The following is an 18039-nucleotide window of genomic DNA, read 5'->3' as shown; positions in this document are numbered from 1 at the left end:
GTGTAGCAGTTCTGAAGTATTACTTTGAAGATGACTAAAAAAGCTTTTGTGGAGATCTGAGTGGCAGGTTAGTGTCTATGCCTGATTTGAGAGGGATGAAAATAGTGGGACGGGTGGTTACTAGAAGTGTTTCTTCTGAGGTGGTGCTGAAACAAGCTCATAATGCTGCTGTTCCTACACTCAAATGAAGATGGCTACTATAGACTATGTAGGAGGAAGAGAAGTTTTCATGGTTTTAATCTGAAGGTAGTACCTAGCTGTCTGCACGGCTTTGTGTTCCTCATGGAGCCGAGACAGGAGTGGTAGTCTTGCTGTGTTTACACTAATAGACCCTTCCAGGACCAGGGACTGCTCTGTTGCTGCTGTTGCTGGTTCTGGCTGTAGCTGTGACTGATGAAGCTGGATGCTGATGTCAGTTGGAAGTTACTGCAGTGAAGACTTTGCCAGGAAGTAGTTGGGAGGAGCTGAGCTTAGCCCCTGACGCTGTTCTTGTGCCAGCCTTATCACCCTTGTACCCCTGTGACTGGGGATTTCCTCAGTCCCTGGGGCTTGGCTGCTGCTGCTGTGGTATCTCTGAAGGTGCAGGTGTAGATGTTCTGAAGGAGCTTCTGCTACAGCTGCAGTCAAGGAAATTGCAGGCGTGGAAACTCTTCAGTAGTCTGAAGATGAATAAACCTGGCACTTTAAACCAAGAGAAGCAGACTAGTAGAGCTTTGTAGTCCTGCTAGTAGAGGAAGGGACTGAGGTGATCTGTGACTGCTGACTTCAGGTGTGGACAGACCTCCTTTTCGTGAAAAACCATGGAATACTTACTGTCATGGCAACCCCAAAAGCAGCTGGGTGTGACACGTACTTGGTAGTAGAAAGAAGTGCAGTGGGTAAAGTTTAAATCCTATGATCTTAGCGATGTCAAAGATGTCCTTTATTTTGAGTGCTGGAGCGTGTGACTCCCTTAGTGACTACAGCAGATCATAATGGACATTGCAGCACTCCAGAACCAAGTTTGAAGGTATATCAGTTTATTTTGACAATACCCAGCTATGCTATCTGTTACACATAGCCTGTATCTCTTAGCCATGGTGTTGCAGAGGCTAAGTCTGTGCTCCAAACCCATTCGTTTGTGGGGATGCCACAGATAAGGTTGGTCAGCTCCCAGGCTCAGCTTTTGTGTTAGGGCTGATGGAGGAAGTTGAAACTTAGTGTTTTCAAGGTAGCTCTGAAATTCACTAATCCAGTTGTCATTGGATAAAGAGGAGTGAATCATAGCATTGTAGAGTATCAGCTTGGGAGGGACCTCGAGGATCGCCTGGTCCAACCTTTCTTGGCCAAACCACTGTCAGGACAACATGGCCCAGCACCCTGTCCAGGCAATCTTGAAAGTGTCGAATGTTGGGTAATCTACCACTTCCCTCGGGAGATTATTCCAATGGCTGACTGATCTCATTGTGAAAAATTTTCCTCTTGTGTCCAACTGGAATCTCCCCCGGACTGACTTGACCCATTATCCCTTCTCTTTTCCACGTGACTCCTTGTAAAAAGGGAGTCTTCATCTTCTTTGTAGCCACCCTTTAAATACTGGAACATGGTGATAAGATCCCTCCTAAGCTTTATGAGGTTGTCATACACTAAAAGGCATATAATAAGTTTGCAACGGAGATGGCCTAGACCTGAAACAAGATATTGTCTCATGTTCAGAGTGTGGAAGGACATATACAGGTTTTTTCCAGTTATAGCAGAGGTATAAAGCAGCGCTAAGAATTGCTAGCTTTTAACTGGAGGGATCTGCAAGGATAATTCTTGTTGCCAAGGAGAATCATTTCAATGATGTAACATGAAACATGCACGTTTCTAAGTTTCTGAAGCAAGTGATCGAGCTTTGATGCTTCTGTCAGTAGAGAGCAAGCTTTTAGTCAGATGAGATGACTTCATTTGGGCTGAATGTGTTGGAAGGAAACTACTAAATTGCAGGGGTAGAAGGGTGACACAAGCCCAGATCTCTCGTGTCAACTTTAGAACTAAGGGAAAAGTCAAGATGTGCTGCTGCCAGGTATAGTAATATACTTGGCTTTTGTATGGACTGTTTGAAACTGTGGCTTCCAAGTTTAGCTCACCAAATGCTCCCCATGGTTCAGATAGCAGAAGATTTGGGCAAAGCTTATTAAACACTGAAACATCGCTGAAGAGGTTTATGGACTTTTACAAACAGGTGCTTCTATTGAGATTTTGAAGTAGCACTCCTGCAGAAATGTGAGAATGAGAACACTTGTACACTGCCCTGGAATACAGTAGGAACCCACTCGTCATCAGAGAAGAAGAGTAACAGAAGAGTATGCAGTCGTACAGAGGGCAATACAGACCTTTAGTCAGGAATCACTCATAGGCTCTCATGTGAGGACTTGTAAATTTAAAGCCTGTCACCATGTTAATGTGCCAATCTCCAGGCAAATGCAGTAGCAAAGCACTGCAAAATTACATATTAGCACATGCTTCAGATTGACAGATGTGAGTGTGCTTATTCCTTCCCTAACAAAAGGAGCGAGTGTGGCTGATGAGGGTTATAACTCCAAAAGTAACGAGTGGTTGCAGCAAACGTGGACAGAGGTATTTTTTTCAGATCTACCTGCAGTAATCGTTGCTCCACACCAATCTGCACAGGTAGCGAGAGTTTGTGAAACTGCAGATAAATTTTTGTCCCAGGAGTCAGAAAGGTAAGGGCTTGCATTTCAAAGCAGCAAGGTGTATGAAGTGTTCTAAAGCTGAAAACGGAGTGTCACTGGTGTCCAGCTTGCATACAAAATGCTATCAGAAATTTTGTTTGGTGTCTGAACCTGTTTGTTCTTTCACCCAAAGTAACAGTAGTTATGCCCTGCAGCCCCCCACAAGTCCAGTTTTCCTTATCTCTAAGCAAGACCAGAGGCAGCCTGTGTAAAATGAAAACAAGATGTGAGATTGTACGGCAAGAGTCTCAGCACAGATTTTATACGATAGCAGCAGGCAAAGGATGCAGAGACAGGTGGGGAAATGCTGTAAAATATGCATGAAAGGGTAGGGCAGAATTACAGCAGGGCCCTTGATACAGGTAAACTCAGTCGCAAGGAGGAACGCTGTGGAGAGGTGCTGTGGGGCTGGGTGTCATCTGGCCAGCTGAGGAAGGTGAAACAACGCGTTCAAAGATGGCTTTACTGGGAGCGGAGATGTGTTGTCATGGGAATTGAACGTGGGTTGAGGAATGGGGTTCCCTTCAGCCTTATGAAAAGCATGAATGCTCTCTCTAGAGAAGCTGTGTATTGAGGATGAGCGTAGAACAAGAACTTTTGTGGCACTGTAGTACTTGCTGATCAGTTTAAATTGCCAGGACCAAAAAATTCTGGAATCTTCAGTAAACTGTTCCAAGGATTGTATTTTCTCTTGAACTGTGTCCATAGGCTCTTACTGTGTTATTCTCTCCTGACTTCATCTAGAATTAAATGCTTTGTGTCCCTCTCCTCAGGACCTGCTTATGGTGTTGTCCTAACTTAATGAGATCGATATACTTAAATTTTGCATTAGATTTCTTCAAATATTTTTGGACTGTTCATAGTAGATTTTCATAAATATTTCCATCAATATTAGTCTTACATTCTTCACTAGGTCTGATGATGAAAGGTTCAGCTAAGCATCTAGAATAGAAGTGGAGTTATTGCAGTACTAACTACTAACAGTAGTTAGGTACTTGTGTTACATATGGTGGTGAATTTCGTATTTGGTATTTCAGTATCGATACTCTGAATCTCAAACACAGTGCTGACTCAGCAAATCAATTGACTTGTGTAATAGGCCCCTTCTTTCTCACCTTCTAAGTTTCTTCTCTCAGCACTTAATACAAAGATGCTGGAACATGAATGATTCTCATACCTGAACTGGGCTCTCTACTGTGTCCTCAAGCCTTTCAGGTTAGAGAAGAGGTGCTGTTGGGAAAACATTGTTTACATTCGATGTCTGGATTGCAGAATGTCGTGATCTGAGGGATAGCAGTCTTTTTAGTAGTAGTGCCTCCCTCTTGTCCAAGTTGTCTGTGGTTTTTTTGTTTTTGTTTTTTTGGTATCAGCTACATCTTGTTTCAGCAGCAGCAGATAAGTGGTCTGTGCTGTCTTTCTCTGAGGTGGTGGTTTCTGGCTCCTCCGAACGTGACTCAGTAGCAGAGGGACTTGGGATAAGTATGGCTAAGAGGCAACGAATCTCAACTAGTGTCATGTGCCAATACGAAATCTACTTGTATGGTCTTTGGCACTTGTTGGTTAGTGAGTGCTTGCTGGGGCCAGGACGAGTATAACCCTGCCCTGTCAATAGAGAGGGTGAGTTCATACAGCCAGGAGTTGGTGTTTCCCTTTCTTTGCCTTTCAAAACTGTGCAGAGCTGACAATCCTGTTTGCAGTTTGATCTTCATCAGAGATAAATACCTTGGAGTTGCTGGAGCAGATGTTTGGGTGACACTGCTGAATGTAATATGTGCTGAGAGCTCTCCGTGCCTTCCTAAAGCTGTCTCCTGCAGTGCTGCAGTGCAGCCAAGTACAGTAAAGCACTGGTAATTTAAGAGGTGATTCTTTGTCTCATGTTTGTTAAACTATTTCTCAATGGTAAGAGCTGGGAGTGTCTTAAGTGCTTTTATTCAAGTGATGCCAGGAAATGGCACAAATTCTCAAGACTTGCAGTGAAGTTGTTAAGTATTTATTGATTATTAATGCTTTGTTGAAGCTCTTTATATGTTCAGATTCTTCACAAACAATACCCTCAAAGGAAATGTACATTGATTACTAAAGGTCTTCTGATAACGAGAACTGTTCTGATTTGGCTGTTGTTTTAATTCAAGAAAACATGCTGTTGAAAAGATGTGGTATCCTTTCTCCTCTTAAAAGTCGTAACTGGGAGGAACCTGGCACTTGCAGCCTTTATTTGGTACAAACTGGAAGGGCTTTGCTAATCAGTTCACCTCGGGGTGACAAGCGCTGAATGCCTTCACGTTGCGCTGTAGCTCAGTAAAGCTCATGAGTTCAGTCTTCCAGGTGAAATTCAAAGTCATGGGCTGTTAAATGCTGATGGTTTTCTGGACTTGGTCTTTGACCTGGTCTGTGACCTCATCTGCGCTGGAGACTGGTAGAGGTGGAAGCTCTGACGTCAGTGGGAGGGGAGTGAATGGTGGATGCTCTGGCAGCCTCTTGTATTGGAAAGACTTAATGCGTGGTGCTGTACAGTTGAGAGAGGTCAAAAACAGAGGTTGTCAGAATGGGCTTGTATTGATTTTGTGGATAAGATACAGTATCCCTTCTACCTACAGGCCCGTAATTGTTTTCTTAGTCACCCAAGTCTGAGGATAAAATGATATACATAGACTTCCTATATGATCATAACTGCCACTTACGGAAACTCTGGACTGTGGTTGCGTACTTCATAGATATAAATTTAGATCAGTTTGTTATTATCCACTGACATTTTTTAAGCTGTCCGGAGGCTATAACTTGAGCATATTTTGGCAATAGCACTGACTTAACCATTAAGTCTGTCATTCACCTGTGTGATTCTACTGGCATGCCGTTTAGCTGTGTGTAAAGTGGGGAATTGATCATGCTTTAATTTTTTAAAACAAAACAAAACACCCCCACTCCTCCCCTGAGGCTTTCTGGTGAATTTGGCTTCCTGATCCTGCTTGCACAGGAAGGAAAGACTTGAGAGGAGGAACAGTTGTGTTAGCATAAGGATTGCTTCAGTGGTATTTTTGAATGCTTAAATACAGCCTGAAAGCTTTGTGTGTTGTAGCTCATGTAGTAGTCTTTTGATGCTGTTAGTTAAGAGCAGTTCGAGCTCTTGTTAAGAACATGTAAAGTCGCTTGTGCCTTTAGGGTGCAGCTGTGAAATTCCAAAACATTTTTCTTTTCCTTTGACCTTGTGAGTAATGTTTCAGGCTCAAGGCCAGAAATCCGTCAGTGGATTCTGCAAATTAACACCAGCTCTCCTACTTAAATCAACAACTGATTTTTGAGGTGGTCTCACCAATAGCTCACTTGCAAGTTTTACTTTCTTATAATCATTCTTAGAAGTAGCTTAGTCTTTAATAATTTATTTTAGTTAGCAGGTATGCTAGGAGGTAAGAGTTGGAACACAGTTGCAGCGGTTACCCACAAATAAAATCACCATTGAGGCAGTGTTTACAGAAGATCTTAGGTACTGCTGAGGAAGATGAGATGGCTGAAGTGATCATAACTGCTTGGTTGTTGCATTCAGCTATGAGGCTTTTAGCTTTGGTGCTCCTTGGAAGGTAGAAGTTTGCAGTCTTGTTCTGCATTTGGAAAGAACTCCTAATGTGTGCTTTTTCACTCACCTTTGATGTTAATTTAGTTTTAGTCTTGCGGTCCGAGAAGAACTAGTGCAGGGCAGAAGCACTGACTCCCACTGAGTGTGCTTTCAGTGAATGCGTTGGAGATGCAGCGCTCTGAAGGTGTCCGTCATGCAGGAGTCGTGAAGCAGCCGGAGCTGGAAGGTAGCTCGAGTTGTCTGATCCACCTCGTCGCTGAGAGTACGAGCTGTCTTGAATCGGGCTGCGTAGGGTCCTGCCCCACCAAGTTTTGAGTGTCTCTAAGAGTGGAGATTGCACAAACTGTTGGGTAGTCTTTTAAAAGTGAGAGTGTTTAAACACTGGTGCACTTCCCCCACCCACACTTTACAGAATCTCCCTTTACATGACGATTCTGTTGACTCTCTCACCAGACAGGAAGAAGAGCCCAGCTCCGACTGCCTGCTGGGTAGTATGGCAAAGACAAAGACCTTCCCTCTTTACCCTTTCTTGCTGAGACTGTGTGGGCCTTGTGGTGGCCTTTGCTGGGCTTGCTCCACTATGGCAAATGAGTTGGATGGCCACAAACAGAGTGTTGTACTGTGGTGGGGTCTCAAAAGTACCCAACAGAGGGGAATAAACGCTGCGCCAATGTCCTGTTCGTGCTCTGTTTGAAGCTGTTCAGCATAGTTTGCCGTGTTTGCAGTAAGGGCTCGCTGCTGACCAACACCTACAGACCCTGCAGGCCTGTTGTGCCAAACTGGAACCTACCTAGCCAGCTGGTCCCCAGACCCTGCTGATACTTGGGGTCAGGCCGGGTGCAGCACTTTGTGTTTGCCTGTGTTGGACTTCAGCAAGTCCCTGTCAGCGATGTTCTGCAGCCTGTTGAACATCTTTCTGCATGGCAGCCCTGCCCTCCAGCGTCAGCTGCTCCCCAGGTTCTGCATGAGCTGTGGACTGGAGGAGAACGTGCTGTGTCTCGTTATTCAGACAATTAATAAAGATGTTAAAAGTATCAGCTCAGTGTTGACCCCTGAGAAATGCTACTGGGAGACAGCTGCCAGTTGGTTTTTGTACTACTGGTCACAAACCTTCTGAGCGTGGCAGTTGAGCTGATTTTTCCACCTGCGTTATTGTCCACTTTTCAATATTTTTACAGTTTGGCTTTGAAGATACTAGGGGAGACTGTCAGAATCCTTGCTAAGTCTGACTGTTCTAGTGTCACCTGTAGCCTGTTATCAGAGAAGATTGTCAGGTTAATGAAATGTGACTTGTACTTGGCGAGCCCTGGCTGTTCCTAGTCACATTTTTGTTCTTTGGGTGCCTGGATGTGGTTTCTGGGGGAATCTGCCCCATAGTCTTCTGGGTACAGGTTATCCTGACTGGCCTGTAGTTCCCCAGGGTTTCCTCCACTTGGTCTTGGAAACGGGCTTGATGGTTTCTTCCAGTCACCAGTGCCTGTGACCTTTCAGAGCTAGTACTGGTCTTGCAGTGACATCTGTGTTTCCATCTACACTCTTGGCTTTGTGCTGTTTGGTACCATGGCTGCTAACATGACTGTCTCAGAGCTCATCTGTTGTGGGGCTTTATGCCCCTTCCTCACCCCAGCTCTGCCTCTAATCGTAGAGACCAGGAAGGCCAGAGTGAAGACTTTACCAGTGAACCTGAGGCGAAGTTCTTGAGTACCGTAGCCACTTCAGTGTCCTCTGTTACTTGATGCTCTGTCCTGTTGAGCTGGTCTCATACTTTCCTTGGCCTGCGTTTTGCTTTCAGCCTTTTATTTTCCTTAGCTAAGTGAAGAAACCCAGGTGGAAGCTCGTGTCCTTCAGTCTGGCCCCAGAGCCCTGTGTGTACTCTGGGTGTGCAGTGTGCTTGGTGCCCAGGTGTCTGAGCAGCAAGTGGTGATAGTCAGAGATCAAGCCTTGGCAGCTTCTCTGCAACACCCCAGATCCAAGTCCTTGTCAAGTGCCAAACCTTGAGACATGGATTCCGACTGGCCGCCTCCTGGCTGCTAATCGTCAGACAGAATTTTAACAGCAGCAACTGATAACTTGCTTTGTTTCCTTCCTCCTTTCCCATCTTGCCTACTACAGTAAAGACTGGTTATAGCTGGAAACCCTGTTTATTTAAAGGTTAGTCAGGACGTCACAGCACTTTAATATCATGAGTAGCGCAGGAAGAAGATTAGCTTAGTTATGGAGCACAGTAATACTGGTTTCTGGAATCAGCAATACATTTTGTGCTGTCTTACCAGCTTACAAGGAAACATGCAAAATACGCTGTACTTTGTCTTGACTTCCTTATGCTTCTTGTGACAACAAGATCTCCTACAGATACCGAATGCCTGCGTTGCAGAACACTACCCAGTGTTCTTGCTTATCCTCTAAAATTTCACAGTTCATTGTGTGCCAGATGGGCGAGCAGAAAGGTGGTTGCTGTAATGAGCTTTGTAGGAGCGTAGGTATCTTTCTGTGGTCCGCTTTTGACTGTTGGAATCGTCACTTGGTACTTGCTGGGAATGATATTCTGCTAAACTTGCCTGTGTTCTCCATTTAGTGAAAGAACACCCTGAGGTCATCCGGATGCAGATGCTCCTTGGAGAGCCCTGTTCGCTTAGCGTCACATTCTAGAGACAGACAGACATTCCAGGGGAAGAATGGATCTGTATAAACCTGCCACTGGACACAGACTACTACCGATTACTGGCATTTGTTCCATGTAGTACACAAAGTATGCTGTGGTATACTTGGAGCAGATACACATAATTGGGGAATGAGGAGGGAAGAACCCTGTGTTAGCTGTACTTCATTTTAATTTGGGATTTACTAAGTACCATGTCTGATAGCATTGTTTCAGAGTCATGCAAGAACAGTCCTTTAAGAAACTTCTGAGACTATTACTTGTGACAGTTGTGGATCAGTGTAATTGAAACCTTCACTGCAAGAAAGTCGTTTTCAGCTCGTGAATCTTTTGCTGGAAATAAACCTTCACTCCTTAGTGGGTAGATGCTTCGCCCAAGATTTAAATCCAAGTTCTCCTGTGCAGAGATTTACAGAGTGCAGTTTGCTGCAGTGTTAGAAGGGAAACGGATAGTTACATCAAAACATCGGAGCTGGTCTGAAATTAGCATCTGACGTCTGATCTAATTTGTTAAAGGGCATCTAATCATTAAATGTGAGGATGCCTTTTACTATGAGTGGTTAGTGGGAAAGTCTTGGATATTTTCATAGCAGATTCACTTCGTTATAGAAGGTAACTCAGGAACCTGTGTGTTGGAGTGTGGAATGCAGTCTTCTGGTTACTCTGGTATTCCCAGTGGTCATAGCATCAGCCCCATTTAATTCTGATAATTCAGAACATGGAATTGATTGCAGTATAAATAGAGGATACAGCAGAGGCTGTCAAAAGCAAACCTGAGGTTAATAATAGTGTTAAAAGTACTGCCAGCTTAAACCACAGCTTACTAGAACTAGGGGCCGTTGTTACAGAGCAGACTAATTCTTAAACTTATGACGTGTTGTGCCCGGTGAGAGAAGCGTTTTTACTGAACACGTAGCCACAAATTGACTACAGTTAGTTGGCTTCAATTTGTCAGTGTTAGGAAATTCTGTGGTGATACTTTAATTTTTTCAGTGCAAGTCTCCCTAGGTCGGCTTTCCTGCTAGGGATTTTAAGTGCTGGAATCTATTTCCAGTTGGTTTTTCTTCTTCATTAAACTCTAGATTTGTTTCCATGTGTAATGTCTCTTTTTTTTCTTCCCTTCTTCACTCCTTATTGAAAGTGGTAGGGCCTTGATCACTCCGAGTAGTGTGCTGTGTGTGCGGGTTTGGTGGAGGAAGTTCTGCTGGAGACCTCTTTGGTGTGTAGGGTCTCTGGGTCGGCCTTCACAGCGTCACAGCTGTCAGGATCAGAAACCCCTGGATCTTGGAGTAAAAGCACTGGGCATGGATTAATTTCTAAGGAAATGGTATCTCTGTATCCAGCAGAAGGATCTTTTCATCTTAGTAAAGGAACTTATTCATGATCCAGTTTGGTCTGGGTTGTGAGTGTTGTCCAGCAGTCTCTGCTGTGTCTGCTGTGCTCTGCTTCCTCGTTCTTTAGTTCCCTGAGACTTCTTCCATCCCTGACGACCAGCAAACCTGCATCTTCATGTGACCAACCCCAGCCTCACCCTTTTGGTTGCTGAGAGCCATTTCTGAGCCTGTCGCTTTGCACTGCTGCTTACACAGCTCATGGATGTTTCTCCCGCCTTGCTTTCCTCACACCAGTGAGTGACGGCTTTAATGCCGCTCGGAGGAGTGGGCTGACTGGCTCCTCTCACTCGTGTTCACACCAGATGTAAAATCTTGCACTCTCGGCATCTTGTTATTAATTCTGGAAACTAGATAGTCTTCATTCTGATTTCTTAAATGGCACTAAATGCTTTGACACAAGATCATCCTTTGTCTGTTATACAATAATTTCTGTAACTTTGTTGATATGGACACATGTACATGGAGAAACATAAAAATTGCAAGAGTTATGACTGCAGATTAGGCTTTTTGAGTTAAGCTGTTTCAGTTAACTTTCGGTACTTACAAATTGGGAAGTTTTGCTGTAGAATTAGAGAAGTGAAAGGGCGTTGTGCTGTTAAAATCCCAGTGCAAGCATGTCAAAACAGTAATGACTTAGAAGAATGGTGTGAAATTATTAGAATACAGTCAAATATTACGATGAGTAATGTAAAATTACATTGGTTTAATTTTTCACAAAGACTTATAATGACCTTTTTTTTATTTTTTAGGATTCACATGATGCTTTACTGGAATTTGGCAATAACAACCTCCAAATATTGGTGGATGTCACAAGGGAAGGAGTATGGAAAAATCCAGTTCTTCTTAAAATTCTATCCCAGCAACCAGTAGAACCTGAGGAAGGTAAGAATGTGATTCTAGAGAGGATATGTGGTGGTTAAGAAATTACATGGTGCAGTTTTGGTGGGGAACCAGGGATTTGAAGTTAGGGGAGAGCTGTGTTTTAAATTACATTGTGCAGTGGTGTTTGTACATTGCTAAACAATATTTATGATGAAACTATCTTACTGGCACTCTGAGTAATGTGTCCTGGCTAACGCATCTCTGCCTGGGCTATACTGTCCATCAGTTTGAATATTTTGAAACATTTTGTTTTAAAGGAATTATTTCTTTCTCATAAAAACAGGGAAATTTTGCTCCCTGAGGTGGTTTGTTCTCCATAAGTCTGTGATCTTAAATGTTCTCCTGAATGCTTCACCGGGAGGAACTGTGTGTGTCCACACCTTTCAGAGGCATAAAAGATGCCTGTGGAGGGGCAACAGGACTGTGGAGGTTTCCTTTTCTCAAGCCCTGGTCTGGGAAGCTCATTGTGTAATCTTCTTCTGTAAAGAAGATCTTGAATCAGAAAGTGTTGAGAGGTGAGGAAAAGGGGGTTTTAGTGTCACTTTATGTAATTTTTCAATGTCTTCTCTTAAACACTCTCTCTCACGGAAATTTTTTCATATCTATTAGTGGTACCATTAAGTACTTGTAGGTATTTCTTTCAACTGTTTCATTAACAGTACATGAGACTGCAGTTTACCTTGGTGGTAATCTAAAATTGAAACAATATGGAGGGGAAGAAGAGCTTAAAATATTCTCTTACAAATTAAAGGAGTGTAAAAAAGTTTTAAGTCAGGCTTTCTTCCATAGAAGAATCCTTCTTTCTGATTTTGGGTAGCCTCTTGTGGAGTTAAGTTAGTACTTTTTAATAAATGGATGAGAAACACGTTGAAGTTACTTGAGAGGATATATTGCTTCCCTGTGCTAGAAAGCGTTAAAAAATAAAAGTAGCTGAGGGTGAGCTGCAGTCTTTGCTAGCCTTCACTTCAGATATTCGATAGTATGGCAGAAACATTTGAACATTTAATCTCATTTGCGACCTGTCTTGCAGAGAATTGCATTCCGTACCAATGTCCTGTCTTGGAGTCTTGCACTTACAGTATTGTTAGGCCATCCAGTTGCCTGGTTGCTGCTTTTAGTGTATTGCTACTCAAAAGGACTTGCATTTCAAAATTGGTCCATATTATGGAAAACCCTCAGCTGTTGAAGAATCCCTTACTCAGTGGTGTGCCAGTGAGGGCTGAAGGTGAGCTAGCTTTGCAGACTTGCTTTATCTGTGGCAAGCCACAAGCTGCTTTCTGGAGGACTGGTGTGAATTCCAGTAGGAGTGATTTCTCCATATGTATCTGCGTGGACTCCATTATAGATTGATCTCCTTCTTACACACCTCACTATTTTATCAATAGCTATATTATTAGATGCTGCTACACTTCATTCCTGTGCAGGAGGACTTTGGTATGGTGCAGACTGCTCTTGACTTCAGCAGTGATGGGGTAGAACTAGCTTCTTCAGGCCTTTGCCTTTCAGTTTGGACTGAAGTTTCTGCTGACAAACCAATTGATTGACATATCTCTGACCGTGTTGAATTGGGCTGAATGTAGGCTCCCATTTCTGAGGTCGTTTGGCAACCTTGAAACTATTGATTTATTCGTGTTCTTTATTTAGTACGCATTTGCCTGTTTAGCTAGATCCAAATACATGCCCAGAAGAGTTGTCCTCACTGGTGTTTCTTTCATACCGTACAAGCAGAAGCAACAGGACATTCGCTGGAGCTCTTCTGGCAATTTTGTAACTGCACAAGTGCATTCTCATAGTCTGGAGTAGTGCACAGGGTGCTTAAACAGTCTGAATGTGACTTCCGAATCCCTTGTTAGACCAGTTTGTCAGGTAAATCGTAAGGTAGAGAGTTAGACATCTTAAATAAAGAGCAGTCATAAGAAGCCAAATATCTGCCTAATGTCACTTCTTGCTGAGTGTCTTGCTTTCGTGGCAGTCTTGGAAACCTTGGTTTGGTTTGGTTTTTTGCTTGCTTTCAGGGTATCGAAGAGCACAAAAATTGAGATAAGTGCCATCCTTGTGGCCTGATGACATGCAACATAGCTGCTTAGACATCCAAAAGATCTTTCTGTGAGCTTTCCGAGCTATCTGAATGTGTCATCTTAGCACCCAAGCACGATGATGTAGATATTGGTTGGGTGCTTTCACTGCACAGTGCAGGGAGCAGTAAGTGGTAGCAGAGCTCGCGTGGTGCGTGTCAGCATCTAGAGAGACAGTGAGAGTGCTCTGCTGTTCCTGCTGCTCGGGTTTGCAGCCAGTACTGTGAAAGTGGTGGATGAAAGCAGTAGCGTTATTAGTGATGGAAATGGAAAAATAGTGAGAGGGGAAATGGCGATAATTGATAGCTACAGATATGGTAAAGTAATGCTTCAGTAATTAAATAATTCTGTGCCCTTACATTACAGAGGATGAAGGGGTTTTTTATTTCGTTGGTTTTGTGCTTGTCAGCCTCTTGGGAGACTAAAAGCATGTTGAACAGGTAAGGTCTGCAGGGAATTGTAGGAGAGAATGTAAGGCTGGGAAGGACAACGTAGGGCGTAGGATTCAGTCTTGTGTAATTGTTGCCAGCTGTTCAGTAACATTTCAAAGAAATCAAAATGATGCATATCGTGAGTCACTGAGTCAAAACCCTAAAACGTTACAGGAAGAAAGAAGTAGCTTGAGGGCATATATAAAGTTTGCTCTTTTCTCAGAAGGAAGATGAATATGCCAGATTTGTATACCCTATACTCTGGTGCAAGGCAAAATGAAAACTTACAGAAATCTGTCTCTCTGTGCCAACAAATTATGGCATGGAAAATCTTTTGACTCTTAGGTTGTGCTGCTAATGTAACTGGTTTATCTTAGTGACATCATCAGACAAGTGTAATTCAGTGACTACAGAAGTTACTGCTGAAATACCAACTGATCCATGAAGCTGTATGTACCATGTGTTAGGATTAGTAGAATCTTGTGGGTTGTATTTTGCTTCTGTTTCTTTGTTTAGTCCCTGCTCTTCTCTGCTCCAGAAAGTCACATGCTGCTGTAGTAATACTTGGTTTGCAGAAAGTCTGTCTGGGTAGCTGGAATTACTCTTTTGGCCATGTGTAGGACATGGTTGGAGCTGGGATTAAGCAACTATCTCTAGAGGTCTACTAGATTAACTTAATCTTTTTTTACCTTCAGAAGGTAAATGCTTCAGGTAATCAGTACTATCAAGTAAATGCTTGTAGCTATCATAGGAGATCCTAAGGCACTGGTTAGTTACCGGGTTTGCATTCCTCCTTTAACCTGTGTCACTTCTTTGATCTATGTGGTGTTCTCTGACTACCAGGCTCCATGTGCTAGAAACAGCAGGAATCAAAATGCACTTTCTGCAGGTCGCAGCAGGGGTGATGGTTCTCCTGTTAGGCGTGTTGAGTAGGGGCTTCAGAACGAGCTCTAGGCCAGTGGGTGTTCAGTTGTTTTAGTCAAACTGCTATTTTGTCCTTCAGTACAACAGTTTCACAGAGTAGCTTCTGAAGTGTTGATGTAAATGGATGTTATTTCAGTCATCGAAAACTTAGTTTCTTTGAATGCCTTCTATTTCATGCGTGCTTTTTGGCTTTTTGCAGCACAAGTCTGAAAAGCATTCCTGGTTTTGCTATTGTGGGCCACGGCTAAGCCAGATGTGAGAGTAGCTCAATGTGCCCAGCTGGAGCTTTGTGTTGTGAACTGGTAGCTGATGGTAATGATCATCAGATGCTTACCTGAACTGAAGATCCTGAAAATGTGACATGTTCGCGTCTCTCTTGATTACAGTTCTTAAATTTTTAATTTATCTTTTTTCAACGCACTGGCCCTGAAAAGGAACTGACATCGACTGTAAATACAGCTTGTGCAAGTTGTTCCAGCAAGAGTTTCACAGAAGCAGCAGACAGAGCTGAAGCTGCTATGGCTGTTAATAAATTAAACTGCCATCACTCTAGGGTGGCTGTTGCTGGTTTGTGCTGTCAGCTGGCTCAAGGTGGTTGTTTTGGGCATGATTGCTTGAGGAAAGGGAGGCAAAAAAATCATTACTGCTTATGCCTTTTAGATGGCTAAATGATACGAGCATCCCAAAGTGAACATACTAGATGGTGTTCAGCAGTCTTGCCCTCCGACCTTCTTCTGTGCCTGAGGAAGTTAGCTTAATACTCTTATTTCAAGTTGTTTGTGGGTTTTTGGTTTTCTTTTGGCTTAACAAATAGTAACATTTGGGAAGAAGATGAATACCAACGTCTTGAGATGTCTCTGTTGACATGAGTTTGTTTGTAGGAAGACTGGGAGAACTCTCCGTCACACTGCTCTTGTAAAATATATGACCTCAGTGTGGTTTGTGCATACTTAACATACTTTACTGCTCTTTAGCGCATCGTTGTCCTGTTCCTGAGGTACTCTCAGTGGAAATGCTCACCCAAGATGCTGTTCCTCTTGAGCACTTCTCATAGTGACCACAAAGTCTTGTCACGCCTTCGTGCCATTCATGCTTTATAAAGGCTGTATTCACAATATTGTGGTATAACTTAAATTCATCTTATACTGCAAGTGTTTTGGGTGAGAGGGCTATCTCTTATCCTTACTTTTTGTCTGGGATGAGAGTGCCCTTTACATACATGTGGAGTGTGAAAGTGCATTGACCCTTTACTGCTCTAAAGGGTTTGGAGGAGGGAAGGGTTGCACGGTGTCTTTGCACTGATTGCTATAGCAAGCTGAGTTAGTCCTGAGATGCTTGGTAGAACACTGGGACAGAACAGACAACAGCAGGAGGTCTGGGAAGAGAAGGAGCAAGAAAATCTGCTCACGGACTTCTTTGGAAACATAACACATTTAGGACTGTGTACAAAACTAGGTTCTCTGAGGGGAAAACAACTGTTCTGAGGAACAGGCAGCAAAATGAGTTTTTGCTCCCTTTTCAGGGGAGGTTGTTGCAGGCAGGCTGCTGGAAAAGAATGGACACTGCAGAGGAAAATGAAGTGCTAAAGTAGGAATAAATCACTAGTCAGATACCTGACTGTTGCTCCTACCTTCATCCTTCCATCTGCATGGCAGAGGAGCTCAGCTTGTCGTTGACCTTCGCTGGAGGGGCCACACCTCCTGGCCAGCCACTCCTGAAGGCTGTGGCAAGCTGAGACCCGCTTGTCCATACCAGCAGTGAGTCCAGCTCCTGCATCTCGTGAGCCAGTTTTCTGTCTTCAGGCAGAGATGAGAGAGTGTGACTGAAAGCCTGAAAGCATTGAATTTGTCTGGCTGACTACACACTCTTAAAACACTTCCCATGTCTTGACCAGCTGGCTCTGACATGTCAGTAAAAACTTCATGTGAGCAATTCCTAAATGCCTATCTAGCTGTGTAACAAGAAGTGAGGAATCCACATCATTCTTAGAGGAGGTAAATAGAATATCTGTTTTTTTTCCTAGTATTGCTTTTTTCTTCTCAAGGACCTGAAAAAAAAGTTTAATTATTCTTTGAGCTAAGAGCTGTAGCAACAGGAATACAGAACTGCTTTGAATGCTTGTGGGCATTAAAAGCCATTATTGACATGCCCAGGAATGGTGTGCTTCACCTGGATAGCTGGCTTTGTTCCCGTGTTGAGTGAGCAAGCCTGCGTAGAGTTCTTCCTTAACAGTGATGTCTTGGCCACCTTGAGGTAGCAGTCTCGTTCTCAAATAGGATGGGTATTGTTAGTTTTTCTTGATAAATTTCCAAGCACAGTATCATAGACAGATGTCATTTTTAAGAAGGAGAGGAGGCTTGTTTCCTAGCAACTGGAAATGTTCCTGCAGACGGGCTCTTGGTCACCCAGCTTTTTTTACCTTCTCCGTTGACGTTACATCAATGTGAAGTGTCAGTGTCAGCTGTGAGGTTTTTCCTGTGAAAAATGGAACCCAGTACCATAGACCTGGATGTTAAAATGGCCTCTAATGGGCCACTAAGCAAACTTCTGCAGAATGCCAGTAAGTCTCACTGCAAGCAGGTAGCATGTGCTTGGCCCCTGAAATGAGTTTCTGTTTAGGTGCACATTGTAAGCTTTCTGCCAACTAATGCAGTGTCTAGTAGAACGTGTTCTTTTTCTGTTTAGACAATAACTTAAATGCAGAAAGCATGAGAACTCTCTTGTATTGCATACAATACTCTCTTTCAGAAATTTATATACTATCGGTTTCTTAGCTACCCATCTAACATAGTAATAATAAGATGCTAACATTGTGAAAATATTTTTATGCAGTGGCTCTTCCTATAAGTTCTTATTCTAAAGCAAACTTTCTTTTCTGACTAATCCAGAGTCTCTTGCAGGCTTTCCAGGTAGCTGGTTGACTACAGCTGCTGAACGCCAGTTCTGAGTTTTATCAGAACATCTCAGGCATTTCCGTAATTTCTTCTATGAATCATCAGACAGTTTATTTCTTGGTTGATACATATTACTACATAAAGAATAAGAATGTATTGACTCCTCTTTCTTAATTCTCAAGGGTCTTTTGAAAAAATATGTACAAATCTGGAGAACTAGTATCAAGACTTTCTGTAGATGTTTATGTTAAGCTGGGAAGGGCACCATAGCTGGCTTGAAGCATACTATTTCATGAGCTAAGACAAAGTACATGTACTCCAGCAAGGCTTTTGATGCTGTCTCTCACAGTATCCCTCTGGATAAGATGTCCAGCGTACAGCTAGACAAGTCCGTAAGATGCTGGGAGAGCAATTAGCTGATGGGTTGGGCTCAAAGGGTTGTAGTAAACGGGTTACATCGGGCTGGCAGCCAGTCACCAGTGTGGTTCCCCA

General features: G+C 43.2%; 1 protein-coding gene across 3 annotated transcripts in view; it reads left to right on the top strand.

Annotated features, from left to right (window-relative positions):
* The window catches only part of RLF (RLF zinc finger), a 52408-nt gene that overhangs the window by 12438 nt on the left and 21931 nt on the right, over window positions 1–18039 (top strand). For all 3 annotated transcript variants that reach the window (XM_075437953.1, XM_075437954.1, XM_075437955.1), the window contains one exon: window positions 11091–11223. In XM_075437953.1, coding sequence (XP_075294068.1) covers window positions 11091–11223 — 133 coding nt within the window. The remainder of the gene's footprint in view (window positions 1–11090; window positions 11224–18039) is intronic.

Source organism: Opisthocomus hoazin, chromosome 17, assembly GCF_030867145.1.
Source record: "Opisthocomus hoazin isolate bOpiHoa1 chromosome 17, bOpiHoa1.hap1, whole genome shotgun sequence".
Taxonomy (NCBI): Eukaryota; Metazoa; Chordata; class Aves; order Opisthocomiformes; family Opisthocomidae; genus Opisthocomus; species Opisthocomus hoazin.
Note: the sequence above shows the minus strand (reverse complement) of the source record. Positions and strands in the feature narration are given on the sequence as shown.